We start from the raw sequence: 21,977 nt of genomic DNA on the forward strand, positions 1-21,977 counted from the left end.
GCAGCAGGAGGCAGGTGAAGAGGGCAGAAGGCAGAGGGAGGGAAGAGGCGGCGGCGGCGGCGGCGGCGTCTCCTTTTGTGTTCCACATGGATTCATCCTTTCATTCACACTGGCTTGCCGCTCACAGTGTCGCCGTCACGCTCGCGTTCTCTTTCTTTCCAGACGTTTCCTTTCAGCTCCTTGCCTTTTCACCCCGGCCCTATTTGTCTGCAACCCTCCTGCCTGTTTTGCTTTGCTTTGCTTTGCTTTGCTTTGCTTTGCTTTGCTTTGCTTTGCTTTGCTGTGTGCGCCGGCTTCTGCAGGCTCTTCCGGTGTCGTGTTTGTTTTAGCCCGGGCTTCTTCTTGTTTTTTTCCCCAATATCTTTTTCTTTTATTTTATATGTTTAACTCCGGCGCCACCGGGGGGCGATAGAGGGTTTTACCCCCTCGCTTTATCTATATTTATTTATTTATGATTGTTCATGTTTTATTTACCTTCTTGAGAAATAGCAACATGACATATGCTGAGATATAACTTTCATGATCTCACAGACTTTTTTTTAATGTGATTAAAATATAATTCAGCGCTGCTCTCTCTTCAGTCCGACACACACACACACACACACACACACACGTCCAGGATATTTAAATTCAGACTGGATCAGAGGAGATACTGTCTTTCTACTCATTGCACATTGTCCGTACGGCAAATATTTACCCCGAGTTCAGAATGATGTATCCTCACAATTCCATTATCGTCAGCGGGAAAGCGGGAGCGCACCTTCGTACGAGTCCAGACAATTTATAATTGCCATTTTAATAATCAGCTCAGAAAGTAATTGTATTTGAGATTGTGGCCGAGCGGCTGAGCCCGATCTGGCCGCGTCCCGTCCCGTCAGCCGGATTCATCGAGCGAACCTGACGGTTTCCCCGCGAAACCGGCTGCCAACAATCAGGAAGAATATTACGCAGTATTCACAAAGAATATTACATTTAGCATCGTGTGCGAGGATGTCAACCCGACGCGTCCAAAGTCCGGCTCGCGGGCCAAATGCGGCCCGTGTTCAGATTTCCACCGGCCCGCAGCCTCTGTCATAAAATCAATTCTATGGGGCCGCCAGCACTGTTGACCGCAGTGGAAAACATGCTGTACAAAAAGCTATTTTATGTCTGACCGGTAGATGGCGGTAGCCCTGTGGCCACGGGAAACTTTGACCCTCGTCACAAGGGTCAAAGGGCATCGTGTGGTCCTCTCCAAACCATTTCAAAAATGGCAACCGTAACTCAAAAAAAACACAGCGAGTTGACGGCGAGGGCCGCCTCTTTCAGGGAAAGTGGAAATTGGAATATCTTTACACGGAAATCCTAAACAACCTTGTCTGCGTGACACGCCAGGAGGCCGCGGCTAATTTCAAGGAATCAAGAGGAACTAGTGGACGAAACGCACAACTCCAACAATCTAAAGTATGCCATTTGCAATCAAATAGTTCATTTGCGTTCAGTGTTACTGGTTCAAAGGACCAGTAGACGATAGGTGTAGACAATATGTAGACGATGTCTACGTAGACATTGTAGACAATAGGATGAACCGTTGACGCGCCCGTGTGTCTCTTAGCCAGCCAGCGTTCAGCAAATATCCGCCGGCTGTCGCTTCTGTCTCACCTCTGGCCTCTGGAAAGGCGAGGCGTCCCGGCCAGATCGCGCTGAGCTCAGACAGAGTCTGAAAAGTAGCGTCCGGTCCGGCTCCGTCCGCACGACCCAATGCTTTACGAGCTGCTGGCCGCGACCCGGAGACGACATCGGCAGTTCATGATGAGAAATGTAATTTCTACCCAGAAGAAGAGCCCTTGAACTGCCTCTCCGGGGGCTGCTATCATAGGTAACCACGGCTAACTGCGTTTTAAGCGCTTCTTCTTTGGCCTGAATATTTCCGTTTGGATTGTTAACTTTTTTTCCGCACGTTACTGGTTCATCCTCGTAAGGCGGCGTGCTAAAACATTACAGATGTTTCTTTTATTTTTTGAATCCACTTAATATCTGTTGTATTGATCAGTTATATGTTCAGTATAAACATATACTTAACTGTTTTCTGGGGGGGGCTATTTTCATTTTAAGAGGATTAAGTCATTGTTAGTCACGTTTTAATTAGCATTTAATTTAATTCCGTGCAGAATGACTTGGACTTAAGGCTCCAAAATAATTAAATTCCCGTTGTCTTATGTTATTATTCCTCAGTACTTCCCATGAGTTGTGTCAGATCAAATTGAAGTTGTTTTTTTTAATTTAGTCTTCTCTGAAACAAGCAGTGCTCCTCGCATGCGCTGCGCCCTTATCTCCTTCCTCCCTTCATATCCTTCTCCCTCTGTACATCCTCATTTCTTCCTCCTCGCCGCCGCCGCCGCCGCCGCCTCTGCCACGCAGAGCAATTCCATCTCTCTCCCAGCAAACAAAGGGAGCTAATGACATGCTGACACCGAGCCCTATGATTGAATTCATTAGGCGTGCGCGATAATTGCCAGACGCGGGCATGCGCGCAGCCATCTATTCAGAAGACAGCTGTCAAATAACAAGCAGGAGAGAATAGCTTTCATTGTTGGCCTGGAAGACAGAGGGAGAGTGAATATATAGGCGGAGTGAGAGCGGCACCTGTTGTGGGTGGGGGCGCTCGGCATGTCAAATACCCTGCAGGCTTCTTTTACATTGAATTTACCTTCGCGCGTGGCGAGCGGCGTTTTCTTCAGCGTTGGGCGGGCTGCGGGCTGCGGGCTGCGGGGCCCGACCCGACTCCTTTCTTTCATTCCCGTCACTTTATGTGTTTCGCAAGGTTTTCTTTTCCCCCAAAATGTTACATATGTCTTTGCAAAGAAACATCCGGTACGTGACGGATTATTTCAAGAAAAAAATAATACCCGTGGTTGGATATAAATGGATTTTTTCAATGGATTTAACATCAACCGTCTCTTCTTGAGTTTCTTCAGTTTTGAACCAAAATGAAGAAATTCAAGTCCGGTTGCCGTGAAAAGATTTTGTCAAGGATTAACTGACACTCGGACGACCGACCGTGTCGTCGCTTTCCTCGGATAAGTCTGTCAGAAACGCAAAAAACTGAACCATACGTTGAGTAAGGAGTTCATTTGGGAAAAAAGACTTTTTAAGAAGATTAAAGTATCATCATTTAATGTAATTTAGCTAACAGAAAATACTGCCAGAAGAAAAAAAAAATACATAAGAAAAACCTACAATTTCTCTGGAGTTTGTTTATCCCTATGCACTGGTAAAGCACGAGCAAAAATTGAAAAAGGTTTAATAGTATTACTATTATGTGGATAAAAATAGGGTGGAAATAATTGACTCCTCGGTGCTGATGCGGGCGGGGCTCATAACTTTAAAAATGAGCTCAAATTTGATTATAACCCAAAAAGGACACTGACTGCACATCTGTGTATTTATTTGTTTACAAGATGGTACCGGAGATACTCACGCGACCTTTGTCATTGGAGTGAAACTGTACCAAAAAACACAAATCATGAGCGTCAGGCATGAGACTAATGGAAATTACAGGATTGTGTTTGATAATAAGACAAAATTGTTAAATTAGAGTAAAAAATATACCAAATATTTGATGATCAGTGTGGAGAAGGTCATTTTTGTATCTGGTAGGTTTAGATGTCTTCCAAAACAACTTCAGTGTACATGGTGGTAGATCCTCTCATTCTCTTGGAGACTTTCCCTCAAATATAGTGTTTCTCCCACTTCTTGTGTGCTTGTGGGGAGATCGATTTTGTTCAAGAGTCCCGAAAAACCTGCTTCAGTCCATCAGACCGGAGATCATTCCTGCTAGTATCCAGGGGAAAAACACTGCATCCATCCATCTATCCATCTATCCATCTATCCATCTATCCATCCATCTATCTATCTATCTATCTATCTATCTATCTATCTATCTATCTATCTATCTATCTATCTATCTATCTATCTATCTATCTATCTATCTATCTATCTATCTATCTATCTATCTATCTATCTATCTATCTATCTATCTATCTATCTATCTATCTATCCATCCATCCATCCATCCATCCATCCATCCATCCATCCATCCATCCATCCATCCATCCATCCATCCATCCATCCATCCATCCATCCATCCATCCATCCATCTATATGGATATATATGTGTGTGTGTGTACGTATATGTACTGTATATGCGTAAATATGTGTGTGTGTGTATATATATATATATATATCTATATATCTGTATGTATAGATATGTATATATAGATTCGTATATGTATATATAGATTTATATATGTATGTATTTTGAACAGAGACTTTAGAAATACTAAATGCCAACCAAGCAGATGATTTGACAAATGTTTTAGCTGCTTTCACAACCCATTTTTTTCTGGTTGGCAATAAATCCCCCCAAGATGATGTCATGAAATATTTTTTTTGGTTTGCACTCTGAACCAAATTTTCAGAATTCTCTTTTTTTTTTTCCAGGGCTAAATTAAGCTCTGAGCAGTTCAAAAATGGTTTTGCTAATTATTGTCAACCTGCTGTTTTGAAAGCGTCGCAGGCGTTTTCAACGCATTCATGGCGTTTCCATGAATGCATCTCGGTGTCCCGTCGGGTCGGGCGTCTCGGCGTCTCGGCGTCTCGGCCTCTGGGTGAACCGAGGGCCGCCTCCCCGCGGCTTCGTTCGACTCCCTCCCGGCCGTAAACCCCGGACCTCGGAGCAGCCCGAGCAGGCCGAGCAGGCCGAGCAGGCCGAGGCCGCCGGTATCCGAGCCGCCGATGGTGGTTCAGTCAGCAAATTGATATTTCGTCCCTGTCTGGAATCGTCCTCGGCGTTTCCCCAAACATTGTTTGTGCTTTGGGGACTTTAATAAAAGCCGCGGTCTCCCCCGGGCCGCCCATGCAGACGTACTCATGAATAATGGTTTCATATCTAGATCAGGGGCTTCCGATATTATTGAATTACTTTTGAATTCTGTCTTCATCTGCCCGCCTCATTTTGGGCGGCCGGCGCTGAATCAGCCATTCTCAGATAAAGCGGTGAAAAGGCGACGCGTCCGTGCGAACCCCCGTCCTCGCCGCCACCCTCAGGACTGAACCCCACGGAGGTCTGGTGACGCCAGAAGACGCTTCCCTGTCTTTCTGTCCTTATTGACCCTCAACAAACTCTGTTTTAAACAACACTTTTCTTGTCACCTTTATTGTCGGGGGGAACGTGGAGGTCAAACGCGTCTTGCGTCGCCCAAATATTTTGATAGCCTGTTTTGTCGTCTTTGTGTTCACCGCCCTGCAGAAGACGGAGGAGGACGAGTTGGTCCTGACCCCGGACGGGACCAGGGAGTTTCTGACTTTCGAGATTCCTCTGAGCGACTCGGGCTCGGCGGGCCTGGGCGTGAGCGTCAAAGGAAACCGCTCCAAAGAGAACCACGCCGACCTCGGCATCTTCGTCAAATCCATCATCAACGGAGGCGCGGCGTGCAAAGTAAGATCCGGCCGTCCGCCGCCGTTTAGTCGAGATACGATTTCGATGGCAGTCGAAATAAAGCCTGGAGGTCTGGCCAGATACCAGATCTCACACAACAAAAACATGGAGGATTTGCGACTCGTCTTTGTGTCGCATTTGTACCCATCGCCCATTTTTCTGGTTCTAAAACGTGATTAAATATACCGTTTTCACATTGGCCAGCTTGAAATATATCAAGACATCTTTTATTAAAAAAAAAAATCAGGTAAGAAATCATTTGTTCTGACATTAGAATAAAAAAAATATATCGTTGAATATTTGAAACTATTCATTTGGCTGAGTTTGGTGGAGAAGCCTTTCAAGCAGGCTGATAGTATCTTTACCACTCCTTGTTTTGCTCAGGATGCAGATGTATTTTTCCTTTCTTATTTTTATTGCCTCTTACAATACGATCACACAACTCTCATGCTTGACACTATATTAAGTCACGTGACAAAAAATCCTTCTCATTTTGTTGCCAATCCAAGGTGAACCCCAAGGTGGGGTTTTAGGCCGCGACACTTCTGCTGCATTTTCATCCAGAATGAATACTTTTCCAAAGGCACATTATCATTGGAGTGTAAATCTAGATGGTGACTTTAAGGGGATCCGTGGCGCAGCTCTCCGTCAACTCTGTCAATTTCACCGTCAGACTTTCATTAAGACTTCCCCGTATCTCCGTCGTGGCGAAGAAAAGCCTCATCACTGATAAAATCTATGAATGCAAAGTGGCGTTTTGTCTGCTGCGGCCTGCTGAGCTGCAGTCCACGTCTGCCGCGCTTCAGCTTGATTGTTTTCCTTCTAAACAAATGGCTGTTGACAAGATAATGGACTAAAAAGCACACTTCTCTGGAAGAGATTAGATCGCGCTTCGAAACAGGATACACTCCGAGAGTAAGAGTGTTAAATTTGATTTGATAAATGCTGCTGTTCAGAGGGATATCTTTGGTTTTTACCAGCCACGTAGGTACTGTTTGTTAGCTGTTGGAGGAAATGTTGAGCTTCGGTCTCCCGCCAACAGGACGGCAGACTGCGGGTGAATGACCAGCTCATCGCCGTCAACGGGGAATCGCTTTTGGGCAAAACCAACCAGGAAGCCATGGAGACGCTACGGAAGTCCATGTCAACGGAGGGAAACAAACGGGGGATGATTCAGCTCATCGTCGCCCGACGAGTGAGCAAAAGGAGCGAGGTAAGACGGAAAGTCATACCCGGGTTTGATTGGCTTAGTAAATCACATGACCAAGTCAAGAAATGGGTTGAATATGAAAAAAGGCATTGAATTTTTCTCCAGGTCACGTTATTGGCCAAACTTTCTGCAGAATGTTTGACAGTGACAGCCCGCGAATATCAACAGCATTGTCGGCATTGCTCTTTGTTAATCGTTTTATTTCATTTAGGACTCCAAACGTCACTATTGTAACTATTGGCGACGTTTTCCAACCCACTTAGTGTTTAAACCGCTTTGCCATGTCAACAGTCTTCTCCTCCTCCTTTGGGCTTTTCCCTTCAGAGGTCTCCACAGCCAATCCACTTGAAGAATGTTATCTTATCACAGTTGACTTGACAGGTTGATTTAACGCCACCCCGAGTAGATACAAAATCAAAAAAGCTGAAAGAAAATACAAGCCAATTAAAGCTTTCCATCGCAGCAGTGAAACCCAGCTGCCGTCCGCCGCCTTCCACCAACTCACCCCTAAAGTTGTGGGGCCTCGCTGCTTCTCCAGCGGGACGACGACGGGCTGCTCATCTGACGGCCCGCCGTTAAGCTTTTTCCCCCTCCGAGGCGGCGCCTCGACCGGCCGTACGTTCATATCCATCTTTGACCAGCGCAGAAGATCCGCGGGCAGCATCGGGTCTTGTATCGCCTTTCTCTTTTTTTTTCCCCCTTCATAAACGCGAGACGTTCAAAGAGCGCGATAAAAAAACCTACAGACGCTACCTTGTAAAATTAAGCAAAGCAAGACTCTACAAGGACGTACGTTGACGGAGCGGCGCCGACTCGTCTGGTACGAGGTGAGATGAAGGATAACGCTGAACCGTGAAATGGGAGTTTGCTGTTCTTGGAAGGACCTCCAAACTGTATTTGTGTCAATGTTCTAACCTGGATAAACATGCGTTTTCCCATCATCCGGACGTCAACTCACGAGCCGCCGTCGCCCCGTCGAGTCCACAAATGATAATTATAATAGGATAAGGAATGAAATGGTGACATTGCTGCCGTCGGAAAATCCTCCGGAACCCGTAAATCCGAGAGATAAACCTAATTGGGATGTTTTTTTCTTCTTCATTTCAAAGAGACTTAAATATCTAATGTAGTGTGTTAAACTAGCACCTAAGGAAGTTATTTATACTGACTGAGAGCATATGACCTTTAACAGGAGTCAGAGGCTTCACACAAGTTTCACAAACAAGTTCACACTTTGGCGTCGGAGCACTGCGGTGCCGACCGCTGCGCCTCGCCAGCCCGTGGAAAAGTGTAGCAACACCCGGACAAGGTCGTGTCGACATTAGTTAGCGGCTAAATTGAGATGGTTTTCAGTCCGAACCCACAATCTAAGGCTTAACCGGCGTGATTTTCTTTGAAAAATGTTCAAGAGTGAATGAACGATGGCGGTTCTCGGTCAGGAATTAGTCAGTATGAGACGGGAGGTTGTATTCGTGTGAACGTATCGGGGTTTATTTTGATAAATCGTGTGTTGGTGGTCTGACGGGGGCATTTCCACTCTCCGACCGGCAGGGGGTCGGAAGTAAACTAAACGTCAGTCTGACACAGAGAAGATCATACATCCAAAACTTCTCAAACGGCGGTGCGTCGCAGGGGGACGTGGAGATTCTGGTGTAGCATCAGCTCTCTGGTGGAGGTTTGAGCGTGTACAGCTCAGACCAGGAGATGTGAAGGGAACAAACCCTCAAGAGAGGGAAGATATCTAACAGGGACGATAAGAAAGGCGGCGCGAGACGGAGATAATGAGACAAACGGAAACGGTTAACGTGAGGAAACGTACGCAGCGCCGGATTCACCGTGACGACGGCGGGACACGAGGACAGACCGCCGCGTTTACTGGGTGGAAAAATGTCGTCGGCATGACGAGGACAGACACGAAACCCCCGGGACGCTGATACGCCGCTTGACTTTTCCCAGCGACAGTCTTGGCCACAATCATCCTGCTTTGTGAAAGATACTTCAGTAAAGCAGCCGGAACTTGTATGTTCATAAAGTTATTCTCTGTTGCTGGATAATTCTTTGATTTTTCTTTAATGTCAATAAGGACACAGTGTTGTGCAGAGGTGGACAAATGATGCTATTTACGTTTTTCGGTGGACAGTGAGGTGGGGGCGCGAAATGTGTTCTTCCTCCTGGAGGACGTAACAGAAAATAATGGAGAAGTCCTGCATCGAGAGGAGAGTCACGCCTCTGTCGGTGGATCGGCGTCCTTTTCAAACGGAAGGTCTGCCGTCGGATTCCCGGTCGGTCGCGTGTCCGTGACTCCGGACGCTCGCTATCTTCTGGTTAGTTCACTTGCAAGGCAGTGAACGTTTGTGATCCAGCGAGAAGCGCTTTGAAAACGCTATAGAACTGGAGACCCTCGGCCGTCCCTTAAGTAAGAAGAATGCTGTGGTCGTCCGTGAAGTCGGCGTGCGCTGTTTAGAGCCCGTCCACGTTGTGTGTAGGAGGTCGGCGTCGTGACCGTCGGTACCGCCTGCAGAACAGCCATCGCCGGCCATTTCATCCTTCAGACGACCGAAAGCTCCGTAAAGTTAATAACGAAGCTCAAAGCAGTTTTCGCCGCGTGACGCACCGAGGCTCCGCGCCTGATTCGTGGATAATGTTTAACGCTAAACCGTGCACGCATTAAAACACAGCGGCCGATCAAAACAGCCAGTGTCAAAGACGGGGGCGGTTGGAGCGCCGGCCGCCCCCAGTCCGTCACCTTGGACGCCGGCGGATGTTTATGTGAGTTGACACGGTTCTGTGTGCGGATCTAATTGTTTTACTTGGATTGTAATCATTCTATTATTTTAAATAAGCCGCCCCGATCTCCATTCCTTTTGGAAGTGTAATGGCAAGTGGTTGGGTTTTTAAGGAGAGCGCAGTGAACTCAGCTGACACTGCCGCCTTTTAATAAGGACTCCTTTGTGGGCGTGAAGGCATCAGGCACCACTTCAATGCAGCCCTTTATTTTGTATAAAAACACACCCCGAAGCAAGCAACAGGGAAATACCCTCAGTTTTTAGGATACATGAAAGCAAGCAGAACAGGTCATGCCCCCCCCTCCCCTCCACACACACACACACACACACACACACACACACACACACACCTCCCTGGGGGGAGAGTGAAGTAAAATAGCTGCAAAGTGAGCTACACAAGTTTTTCTGCCGTCCCTTCTCCGCCGTGTTTTACATTCTCGGTACACCTTGGCCTGTCGCCTGCTTCAAAGCTGGGATTTGAGCCTGGTGTTTGTGTGTGTGTGTGTGTGTGTGTGTTTGTACAGGCGTACACGTGAATGCCTCTGGCACTGCCTGGCCTCACCACACTCCTTTTTTTTTTCCAACCCAGTGTGTCAAAGTTTTGATTTCCCCGTGGCCCGTCTAGTAATTGAAAGCAGAGGCTAAGCCTGAAGGTGTGTTTTGGGTTTGCATGCTCATCTTTGCTTCTGTAATTGTGTGTGTATTTTGTGATTCTGTACTAGCTGCTTATGCATTCATTATCAAGGTTTTTTTGTTTGTTTTTTTTTCTTCCCGCCGTGTCGGCGTGTGAGACCAGACTCGCCGTTTGTGTCGGCTCAACAAGTGCAGAAATCGAATTCCGGTGTCAATCTCTGCTTCACATGCGCAGCCCGGAGCCTGGCCCGAGGCGGTCCCGGTGTCTGAATTCTTTGAAGAAAAATTGTCGAAAACACGCCGAGAGGAGGAAAACAATGTAATCTACTCATAAATATGGCCGCCGTCCGATTGATCGAATCCCCGATGCCTCGAAACGAGCAAATCACAGATAAAATCGATAATGTCTGATCGCTGTAGGTCAGAAGCCGGAATATGCGTTTCTCGACATATTCAATCAAGTAATCCTGCATGTTCTGTCCTGGCCGCGTCTTCATGTCCCGACGGACGATTTCCAAATCGATCTCAAATGTTTCCCGTCGCATAAATCTCAGACCCAAACGCTCTCGTCTCCCGGGAGAATCCCAGGAAACCCTGGCGGTCGACTCTCCCCGTCACCGCCAGCGCCTGATGGGAAGATAATCCTCCCCGAGACCGGCCATCGGTCTCGGATTTATCCCGCGCCGTTGTGTGATTTATGTATCGATTGATTCATGTATTTATATACATTTTTAATGTGTCTTGGAGACGTCCCCCCCCCCCCGAGCGTCGATAACAACGTGGCTCACCTTGGCTCCCCATTCGGCCCGTCCATCAACCCTCTCATTTCAGGTCAATACGAGCTGCGTGACGCTGGAAAACACTCGTGTCAACCCCAGAAATCACTGTCTTCCTGTTTTGTTATGGGGTCTCCTCCCATTTCATTAAAACCACAGGCTTTTACCATGAAATGGCTGTCCTGCAGTCGTTGATGGCATTAATGTGTCAACAAGTGTGTGTTAACTCCACTCACGGTCAGTGAATGTTAGACTGGACCTGAGAGCCGCGTGGATTCAGCCTGATGTTTTGAAGTCCTACTTATTGTTTTCTCCTGACCCACTTGTATTTCCTGCAGTTTTTACCGATGGGCTATTTCGTCAGTATTTGTTTCTCAAAACCAAGCCGGGCTCGCAAACACAGAGCAGAAAATAGCAGGTTAAAAGCTTACTGTGATTTTCGGACTATTGGACACACCTGAACGTAAGCCGCGCCCTCGGAATTAGAAAAGAGAAAATAAAGTACACATAGAAGTCACTCTTGTCTGTTTGTAATGCAGAAAGATTATTTTTGAACATTAAATACCCGCCGTAATTGTATGTTTTTCTGAACAGTGCCGTTTGGGTTAAAGATATAAAAGCTACAGGAGCCGACCAGGAAGTAGTCAGCGTCCCGCACCGTCCGTGTGTCATTTCATTGGTCGATATTTTGCTAGCAAGAAGCTCGTTAGCCTGTAAAAATCCATAAATAAGCCGCATCGTCGTTAAAGCCGCGGTGTTCAAAGTGTGCGAAAAAGCAAGCAGCTGATAGTCTGGAAATGACGGTATATATTTTTTAGAGTTTGACCTATTTTAGTGTGTTTGAGGTCTTTAGTGAATTGTTTCACTGAATATGGAGGAGGTGATATGTTGAGACCTTGTGATGCACAAACATCGCTGCTCCATCTTTGCCTTCAGGCTGACTCGACGTCCCGTCCTCCGGGACGAACCTTATTGTGTAACAACCTCAAAAAATATTTGATTCATAAATATTTGAATAAAAAGCACAGCTTTCTTTTAGAAGAGGTGAAGCAAGTGCTGAGATAGGATCAAGCACGTAGTTAAGATAATCCAGTCACGTAAAAAAAAAAGAGGTCAGAATGTATTTTATGAATTGGATATGTAAATACTGTATTTGCTCATAATATTTTAAGTGTTTATTTCAAGTTGTTTCACGCTTTTTGTATTTATGAGTGCAAAGGTAACCTGTACTTTGCTCAGAAAATACATATCAGCGCTTACTGGCAGCATTTCAATGTGGTTTCATTATGTCAACCGCATCATCCAAACTTTATAGAACAATTAAGTTGTCGCCATGGATTCTTCTCTTTTTTTAAATAAGATAAATAAATAAACAAATAGGCTGCCTGAAAATTATTTGAACTATTTTTATAAAAAAGAGTGAGCTTTCAAGAAGCTGGATAGAAGGAAGGGGATTTTTTTTTTTTTTTTTTTTTCATAAGATTTTTGACAAATATCAGAGTTTCCCAATGGAAACAAGCAGCCCTTCAGCTGGAGACACTTCACTACCTGCCACGTGTCGCCACGCGACCAGCAGTCTAATCTACCCGTACACTTGTATCCACCTGCATCCCATCAGCTGAACCTGTTTGTATACATCAGAATCCACTCAGCGGTGGTTTTTACAGGCGTGGCAGCTATTTACCCTGCTTTTAGGGTCATCGGGCAAAGACCTTTTGGCAAAATCGAATCCCCGCGTCATAGTCACAGCCATCGATTGTGGTAATTTGGCCGGAGCATTGACTGGAGTGTGATGGTGTTATTGCTCGTTACGCTTCGTCGAGGATCGTCGCCGTCGGTGCGGCGAGAGCCGCCATCAATTTCAGCACTAAACGCAGAAACCATCGTGAATCAATGCGGCCAACGATCCAATGGACAAACAATAGCAGAAGAGAGACGGGAGCAAACACGCCGTTTCAGACCGCTGTGTATCTGCACGTGTGTGTGTGTGTGTGTGACCAGCAAAATGGTCGATTTGTCCAGCAAAGAAGAGCCTACCATGATGAGTCCTGAGGGAAATGTCAAGCAGCGACCAGGCCGAAGCTGCCATTTGTGCACGTGGAGGCGCGGCGACGTGTCGCTGAGCCGCCGCCGGAAATCCGTCCTCATTAGCGCCGCAATCACACTGCTAGCATTAGCAACGAGAAGTGCGTTTGTGTTTTTTCCTTTGGCTTCAGGTGTAATTTTTTTAGCATTAATGAAGCTCATTTTTCTTCGTTCGGTGTCTTGTCCGCCGGCTAATTGTGTTTCCGAGTTACCTCGGCGAGGTACATTCGCTCCGGACAGCTTCAATTGAGTTATTGATCGCTGACCCGCGTACATCGGTTTCTGGGAAGGTTTCACTTTTGCCCGTGTTCTTTCGCTCGGGATATTATGAGGTCGTGATTGATTGCAATAATCCATGTGACCGCGGTGTTTGTGTGTGTGTGTGTGTGTGTGTGTGTGTGTGTGTGTGTGTGTGTGTGTGTGTGTGTTCCCCCCCAGGAGGCCCCGGGGAGCCCGCTGGCTCCTCAGCAGACCATGAATACATCTCTTGATGACCACGAGCGCCGCATCTCGCACTCCCTGTACGGAGGCCTGGAGGGGCTGGACGACAACTTGATGCCTCGCCAAGGCATGATGCCGCGCACTGTCGGTAAGACTCCCGCCGCCGACTTTCAACCAAGGTGGCGGTTTTAGACGGCGTCTCGCCGGCTGTAATGACACCCTGAGGAATTCCATCTCTTCTAAATAGAAAGGGTTTGGAGATTTAGATTTATTTTTCTTTACTTCATTTAATTGGATTTCTTTTATTTTTATCGTGGCATAAGTGGTATTAAATTAGACGAGGTAAACTTTATTGATCCCCTATAGGGAAAATTCTTTAGTCACAGCGGCGCAACAATGACCATATCAATGAATATTAGTATAAATATAAACAAAAGAGACAATTAAACAAAAGCAAATAGGATAAGAAAAGACAACAGAATGAAGGAAAACGAAACTGAGTGACATAAAACATAAGATGATTTCTGACACGTGTGATGTTTTTGCCTTCAATCCCTTCCTGGTTCACCAACTGGAATGTTAATGCTTGACGCCATTTTCCATCACGCATTCTGTTATAAGCACTGATGTGAAAGACTTTATGAGTAAAATAGTATTCAAACCCAAATTTTTGTAAGTAAAGGTTGGATTTTCTGGTCACTTTCAAGCTTTTTAAGCGTCGGTTCTCCGGGGTGTAGCGAGAGGTTTGGAATGGTGTCCCATTGACAGAATTTGCTTTGACTTTCATTCAAATCCAACAAAACGGCCTCTTCTTCCCCGCTGCCGCCCGGGAGTTGTTATTTCATTTGGGGGGCAAAGGTACGAGTCCCGTGGATCCCCAGACTTTGCATCTGAAGATGGAGTTGTAAGGCGGGGGGTCTTCAGACCCCGATGTCTGGAAGCCTCCTCAGCAGCTTCTTACAGCTTTCTCAATCAGACGGTTATTAAATAAATGACGGTTATGTTTTCCGTCCGTCCGACCTGAGGGTACGAAAGCAATATTTTCAGATCATCCTTGCATCGTTTTCGGGTAATGGAGGTAGAGGGATTAAAGCTTTATTTAAATGCTAGGTATAATTTGTAGCCGCGGGCGGAACGTGTAGGAAAAATGTCTGGGATTTGACGGCGATACAATATGTGCTACCTGCTCCTTTCGTTTTTAAGTTACTCAGAGAAAATGCATTTTAAAAACGTCTTTTCCTGACATTTTTGTAAATATGAACCCACGGCTTCGGTAGATTGTTAAAACATTGTAGAAGGTCATTTTAGGTTTGACCCATTTCTCGGGAGTCACGGTTGTAGATTTTTCTCTCTTTTTCCAGACCCATCGACTCCAACTGTAGAATGTTTAGCAAAGTAGCTCAACCTTTATCACGGTTCTTCCCACTAAATTTGCAAAATGCACGGGCGAACATGGCTCACCTGCAAATACAGCAGGACGGAAAAAACCTGATGGAAAATGTTGCTTTGCCCTGTAAAATTATTAAAACTGTCTTGTCATCGCTCCGAGGGGAATGCAGAGGCACAGTGGCTGCGATGTATCATATTTCAAAAAAAAAATAAAAACCATCTGGTGCTATAAGTATATTTTGATTATTTCTACTTCTACTGTGTTCCTCATCAATATATTAATGCCGCTGTGACAAGGACTGCTATCACATGATTCCTCACTGAGCGCTAACGTGACGTGACAATAAAGTGACAATCTTATTTGTCACGTCACTTAAAAGGTGACACTTTGTTAATGAGATCAGTGATGTATGTGAGGAAAAGTGAGTTCAAAGTCCTCAGAATAGCAGCACGACACTTTCAGAAAAATGCTTAAAAATTGTGTTTTTGCCCGAGAGGGTGGTGTAAAAAAAAGACAAAAAGGTGAAAAATGATTTTGACATGACCTGAAAATGGCCTGAAATGTATTTTGGAATAGGTCATTGGAATGAATACATAAATACAAGAAAAAAAAAAAAAAACTGAATAAATAATGACGCAGTTAAAAAAAAAAAAATGAATAAATCATTACATAGTTAAAAAATAAATGAATGAATAAATCAAAATCCATTCCTTCAATGGTCCGTTCATTCATAATCCATAATATTAATAATAATAATAATTCCTCATGTGAAGAGAAATAAGTAGCGTCAGATGGACGAGGCCGATGGTTCAGGTCACCTGGATAGTGGATCCAAACGTCCCAGAAGAAGACGTGAAGAAGGCGTGAGTGATCTGCAGATCGCTCCGGATCAGATGCCGCGAGCAGCAGCCCGGAGTTGCATTTTTCAGGTCCCAGATGTGAATATGTGTGAATACAAAGCACAGCGCGGCGTCGGCTACATACCTCTCTTGAATTAATAAAATACTGCGCTCGGGGCGACGGGGGGGCTCTCGCGCCGCTCCTCGGAATGAGGTCGTCGTCTTGTCGCGAGGGGCCGCCGAGCATAAATCATGCATCGGGCTTTCTTAGAAGACGACATCGTTCCCATTCAAAACATATCGGCCGGTGTTTTTGGCCCACGCTCACACTTGGATCGACCGCTGGCTCTCTGCGCTCTGAAGATGCCGGAGACAAGAGCGACTTAATTATTCCTTCAGGCCGGCAGCTCTGAAGACCCGACACTGTGGGCTAAAAAAAAAAAAAAAACTGTCCTCTAATTATGCAAATAGACCCAGACAGGCCAAAACGGAGAGAAAAAGAAAAGCCGTCTTTCACCCCGTGTTATTCTCACCTCGCGCCGCTTCTATTCTCCTTCGGAAAGTCTTATCGCCGCCACGTTATTCCATTCATTATGTTCCCACTCCGCCGCAAGAATGCAGTTGTTTTTGCACAAAAAAAAAAAAAAAAAAGCGTCTAATAATAGCCCGTCCTGGTGAATACCCAACAAAACGCCACCTATTGTTCCTCGGGCGCTCGGTCAGAAATTATTACCGCCGCTGGGAGGGATAATTTGTGCTTATTGGTGTGATTCTCAGGTGATGTCGCGCGCGAGCTCCAGCCACGCCAGAGCTATTGTTGGCGGTGGACGGCTGCCCTCGGCCGCTGGCGCTCAAACAAAAAGACCTTTTCCCCTTTTAGTTGACAGATTGATTGGGTTTCCACTCACTCGCTGCCTGTTGATTGTACCGCCGTGATTCAACCTGTGACACTGATGGGATTCTCAGCGCTGCGCTGCCGACTGCTCAGGGAGATGGCGTGAAGTGATGGAGTGACGGGAACGTGCGGACACGCGTGTAAAAAGCGTGTGGCGTGAGGAAGAGACGCCGTCAAACTCCGTTTAGATCCGACGTATCGTCGCATTGAAAGTTTCTGGTGTTTTTCAACAAGCGATTTCTGGTGTTTTTCCGGCGGATCTCCGTGTTTGGATCCGAACGCCGACGTGTAGCTAAATGCTCCGGTTTGTCCGGATGCGCGAATCGATTCCCCGAACTCCTATTTTCTATGAACGCCGCTTATTTTGGATCTATGGCGCTCCTGCTGTGTGGAATAATGAGGCATTCAAGTCTCCCGACCGAAGTGCCAAGGCCAGTTGGTCCGGTCCCCCTCGGGGGGCGGAAACGGTGGCCCCGGACCAAAATACTGACGGGAAGGCAATGGGCTCCGCCGACGACCAATCAGATCACCAGAAGACACCCGCCCGCCAAAGTCGTGGTTCGTCCGGCCGGTTACTGGAAATGTAATTGTAATCTCGTTCATTTTAGAAAGCGAGCGAACCGAGCGGGTCGGACCATCCCGTCCGGAGCGACAGCGTTGGCTAGCGAAGCTTCTCAGTCACTTGTTGGCAAAGCCAGAGACGTGGGAAAGAAAGGGTGTGGAGTCAAAGGACACGCCACAGTGAAATAGAATTTGTCTTTGGAGCTCAGCTGGTTGCCAGGCTACCAATAATACCGATTCGCGCCGACCGCACCGCGACACCCTCGTCCGGGCAAAAAAGAAATAAAAAGAAGTCAGCTCTGGACGCCGCTCTGGGTAATGCTACATTCCTGACACCAATATGAAAGAAATTTAGTCGAGTAAAAATGCTGATTTAATTTGATGGTCAACTGCAAACTATTATTACATTTTCAAAACATCTATTCACTGTAAGAAAAGTGTTATTGCAGTCAGACCAAACAAAGTCCCTTCTTCTAGAAAGAGCCGCAGGGAACGGTGATGTGATGGAAAATAAATCTAACCACTCCTTCATGTTAAATAACTCTGAATTTATCACTCGTTCAAATCGGACATGTCTCATATGCATTTTATTTATGCATTCATTTGATCGTTTTCTCAATTCCACCTGTTGGCAGTGTCATCGATGTGGATGAGCTGCGACCGGCGTGAACGGTAGGAAATGTAGTTGGCGGTCGATGCGCGCGTTTGACTTCTTTATTTTAATCCGACCGGCCCTTTAAGACGTCCTTCTGGGCCACACACAATGACGTGGCGGGCCGAGAGTTCGACACGTGCGATCTGAACTTTGAATACATCCGCGGCGGCGTCACGGCTATTTAGCCGATTCTGACCGAAAGCAAGCGAGTTTAACGGAATCCGACAAAGAGCTGCGACTTTTCACACGATGCAGCCTGTCCCGCTTTCACTCTTTACGTAACCGCCATACATCGGGTCGTTCACCCACGCTTTCTGGAAGCGGCGGGGGCCGACGTGGCGCCGATCCCCCTCACAACCCAGCTCTGAGAAACCTAACAGCAGGGCCGGCTCGCAGCTCCGCCTCTCCAGAATGCTTTCCAAAGGCAAACAAACTTGTCCCTGAGCCTGGATACACAAGGCTTTGGCCGGGCATTGAGTTGCCCTTTTCTTTTTCTGCCTCCTTTTCATGGAGTGCAGCAAACCCTCCCCGCTTCCAATTTCAAAATACAGATTAAACACAAAGTCACGCACCGCATATCAATGGAAGTGTCTTAGCTTTGCTATTCAGAGAGAGAAAAAAAGGCGACTATTTTTTTTCCTTTTTTTTTTTGCCTCACGGCACAGGGAAGTTTTTATCTTCATTTGTTGGGGCGCAGCTTGACTTAATCACATTGTTTTGACATAGGCACACCATTGTGCCGCCTGCCAAACTCCGTATAAGCTGATTAGCCAGGGGCATTTTCGCATTCCTGTTACAATTTAAAAATGTATTTTTTTTTTTGCCGATTAACATTTACCACATTTTCCTGCATTTTTCAAATTTTTCAAAGTTTTTTTTTTTTAACAACAAAAAAGTCCCGTTCGTCTGTGGCGTCGAACTTGATACAGAAGTTGCCGGATATAATTCGTCGAGCTTCGACGTGCTCGTCCATTTTTCCCCAAATGTAAAGTCGGCATCATTTCCGATGATATTCGTGTGGTTCCCGTCGGCAAAGCGGGACGACGCTTCATTGGTGTGAGTCATGCTGACGAAACGCTCGACTCGCAGCTCATGTTTGCTTAATTAACTAACTATTAACTATTGCTCTCTCTAATGCACATATTTATTGCAAACACGACGGCAGGAATATTTCAGTTTGCGATCCGAACCGCTCGTCGCCCCGATCATAAGTTTTCTTTCGAGCCGCGACGATCAATCCCTCGATCAGCTGTGAAGTCGTTTACGGCCGTTTCCTGAGCACGTTCGCTCGGAGTCACTCTAAATCAGTGTGTGCGTTTTGTAATTTAAACTCATTCGGTGTGAATTTCTTCAGGTTTATTTTCTCCCGGACGGCAGTAATCTTGATTGTTGCGGAGCTATAATAGAGAAGTAAACTATGTCGGGCTCGGAGAAAGAGGGACTGACATCTTTCAAAGTTTCTGTTACTTGTTTAATCAAGAAAACATCATTTGCGGCCGCGGTTTTCTTGTTTGGATTCAGTGGGACGGCCCCGGTCTGTCCTGGAGACACTAAACTATTGAGCTTAAAATGAATGAACGGAGGAGTGTTTTTATGGCCGTTGCTCCGACAGCACGATGAAATGTACTGTGGTGAGAAACATGAATACATGCACATCACAAAATCACACAATCGCTGGAACAAAGACAGAAATTCACCTAAAGGCAGAGCATTGCACTTCAAGATAAACACAGAAATAGAAATATAAACCCGAATCTAAAGCATAGTGTCTCTTGTAGGTGAAACGGGACAAAAATGAGATTGTGATGGTGAAGCGCTGAAGAGAACCAGTGTTTTTATTGTCTGATTGATGTCGCGAGCGTGGGACCTGATGGACCTGATGGATTTTAAAAACTCATTTCCAAGGCATTATTTAATCTGGACGTTTTTCACAAATACTATTTTTTTTGACATATTCCTTCAGAGAAGCTACTTCAAGGTCCTCACACAGACTCTATAGATCAAGGCAGAAAAACAGCGGTGTTTTCTCCAAACAGGCAGTGACCAATGACACATATTTGATTTAATTTGCTTGTCCTCTGATCGCTATTGAAATAATCCCTCCTTTCACACACTAAGCCTCGCATGAAACCGCCTCTTATTTTGAAAACCTCTATTTTATCCCGAACAGCGAGAGGACCTTTATATTGTCCTCGGCGGACGCGGACGATCCGTCGGAAATCTGAAACAGTCTGATAGATTTTCTGAGCGCGCGGGGAGCGAGGGAACCGAACAAAGGCCGCCTCTCCGATTCATGTCGGCACAAAAAGAGACGCGCATTAATCCGACGAGTACGGCGGGTCTCGGGTGGAGATACTTAAAGATGTTTTACCTCTCGCCCGGGGTCGCGGGCTTTGCCGACGCGCACGAGAGACCGCCTTCCAACCGTGGGAGGCGATGAAAGCGCGGCATTGTAGAGGGGTGATAAAAAGTTGTGGTATATCTGGTCGGTGAAGGGAGGGTCTCTCACTTTGACACGCTTTGAACCTGAAAGTGGCTGAAAGCAATCCTTGGGCGGAGCGGGAGGTTTGGCAGCAACGCCGTTCACCCTCCCACAATCAGCTCTTTTCACCAGGAATTTCACGCACGTTTGCATTTGCCCTTACGTGACTCCGACCACTGTCGTGGCTCCCGGAGGCTCCTCGAAGCCGCGGTAATGAAACGACGTCTCACCACGGATACCATGGCTTGGTCTCGCACGTAGGTTCCATTCTCCCTTCCGGCTGCCGCAGCCCTGTTTCCGAGAGGTTCCCGTACCTCAGCGACCGGCCGACCGACCGCATTTGCCCCAAATGCTTCCCGGCGGATCACGGTGACCTTCGCCCTCGCGTGGCTCTTCGGCAGCGAACTGGACCAGCCGTGCGAGCGCACGGCGGAGAACCGAATATGTAGATGTCTAATTCGATCGATGAGTCTCGCCGTCAGAGATCAGACCCGTTGCAATTCGGCAGGCCGGAAGTCGATCTAAGATTTCCGCCTCGACCTCCATGATGACGAAGCAGGCGAAATGCAGAAATGTGTTTCTCTGATTGCGCGAATGATGAATTTCACAGTGGTCTCACGTCTTTCCAGGGAACTACCAGCTCTCTCCAACGGTCAACATGCCTCAGGATGACACCGTTATCATAGAGGACGACCGGCCTCCGCTCCTGCCGCCCCATCTGTCCGACCAGTCATCCTCCAGTTCCCACGACGACGTGGGCTTCAACGCTGACGTGACGCCGTCGTGGGCTAAAGAGCTGCCGGCGCAGAATGAGAGGTGGGGCGGAAAATGACCAAGACTTCGCTTTCTTTGCGATATCCAACTTTGCAGTCGGGTGATTTGCACGACACACGTGGAGTTTGGTTTAAACCTCATCATCAGCCGTCGGCAGGTCTCACATTTGCTTAATTGGGCATTTGTGAAAGCCGGAAGTCACACAAAACAAGCGTGTTTTGCACATGAATGTATGTATTGTGTGTCAACAAGTGGATGTTTTACCCGCCGATTGCCCCGCCTTGATTCGTGCGGCCCAGAATCCCGCCGGATGGTGTGGATGCAGCGTCGTCACATTATTCACATTCAAATCCATTCAAAGATATAAAATTCAGTTTAATGACCGTCATTTACGGACTATCGAGCGCACCTCAATATAAGCCCGCAGGCAGAAATAACTAAATTAGTGCATGTGTACATACAGTATATAGGACACATACTGAAAAAATACATACTAGTATCTTCCTCAAGTGGAAATGCTTTTTTTTCAGAACAGTAACGGCCGATGGAAAAGATGATGAACAAATAAGACGAGGAAAAGTCAATCCGTGCATCCGTTTTCCTCGTCCTCCTCCATGCGATGTCTATCTGCGTCTTCCCTCTGAGCGCTAAAACCAGTAAAGTCGTCTTCTATGGTGTCGGAACTGAACGTCCTCAGAGTTTCACGCTCATGTCGTGGCTCCGATGTGACGAGGATAAATGTTCTGGCGCCGTGAAGCTCGTTAGCCCATCGATCCATAAAGTAGCTGCATTGTTGTTGAAGCCGCAGCGTTCAAAGCGCGCGGAAAAAGTAGCGGCTTCTAGTCCGCAACTGACGGAAATCCTATTTTGTCCTCTTTTGCTTTGAAAACATGCACACACACGCCTTTAATTGTATTTCAAATTTTGTTTCTCTTCTCCTCTAAGCTTGATTTTCATCAAATTGTTTCATT

At 46.5% G+C, this 21,977-nt stretch overlaps 1 protein-coding gene across 6 annotated transcripts in view; it reads left to right on the forward strand.

The window, feature by feature from the left end:
- The window catches only part of pard3ab (par-3 family cell polarity regulator alpha, b), a 302,221-nt gene that overhangs the window by 162,904 nt on the left and 117,340 nt on the right, over nucleotides 1-21,977 (forward strand). For all 6 annotated transcript variants that reach the window (XM_086153154.1, XM_086153157.1, XM_086153155.1 and 3 more), the window contains 4 exons: nucleotides 5,291-5,479; nucleotides 6,522-6,692; nucleotides 13,408-13,558; nucleotides 20,862-21,048. In XM_086153154.1, coding sequence (XP_086009280.1) covers nucleotides 5,291-5,479; nucleotides 6,522-6,692; nucleotides 13,408-13,558; nucleotides 20,862-21,048 — 698 coding nt within the window. The remainder of the gene's footprint in view (nucleotides 1-5,290; nucleotides 5,480-6,521; nucleotides 6,693-13,407; nucleotides 13,559-20,861; nucleotides 21,049-21,977) is intronic.

Source organism: Fistularia commersonii, chromosome 10 (genome assembly GCF_037954325.1).
Source record: "Fistularia commersonii isolate RoL2024-O1a breed Wild chromosome 10, RoL_Fcom_v1.0, whole genome shotgun sequence".
Lineage (NCBI taxonomy): Eukaryota > Metazoa > Chordata > Actinopteri > Syngnathiformes > Fistulariidae > Fistularia > Fistularia commersonii.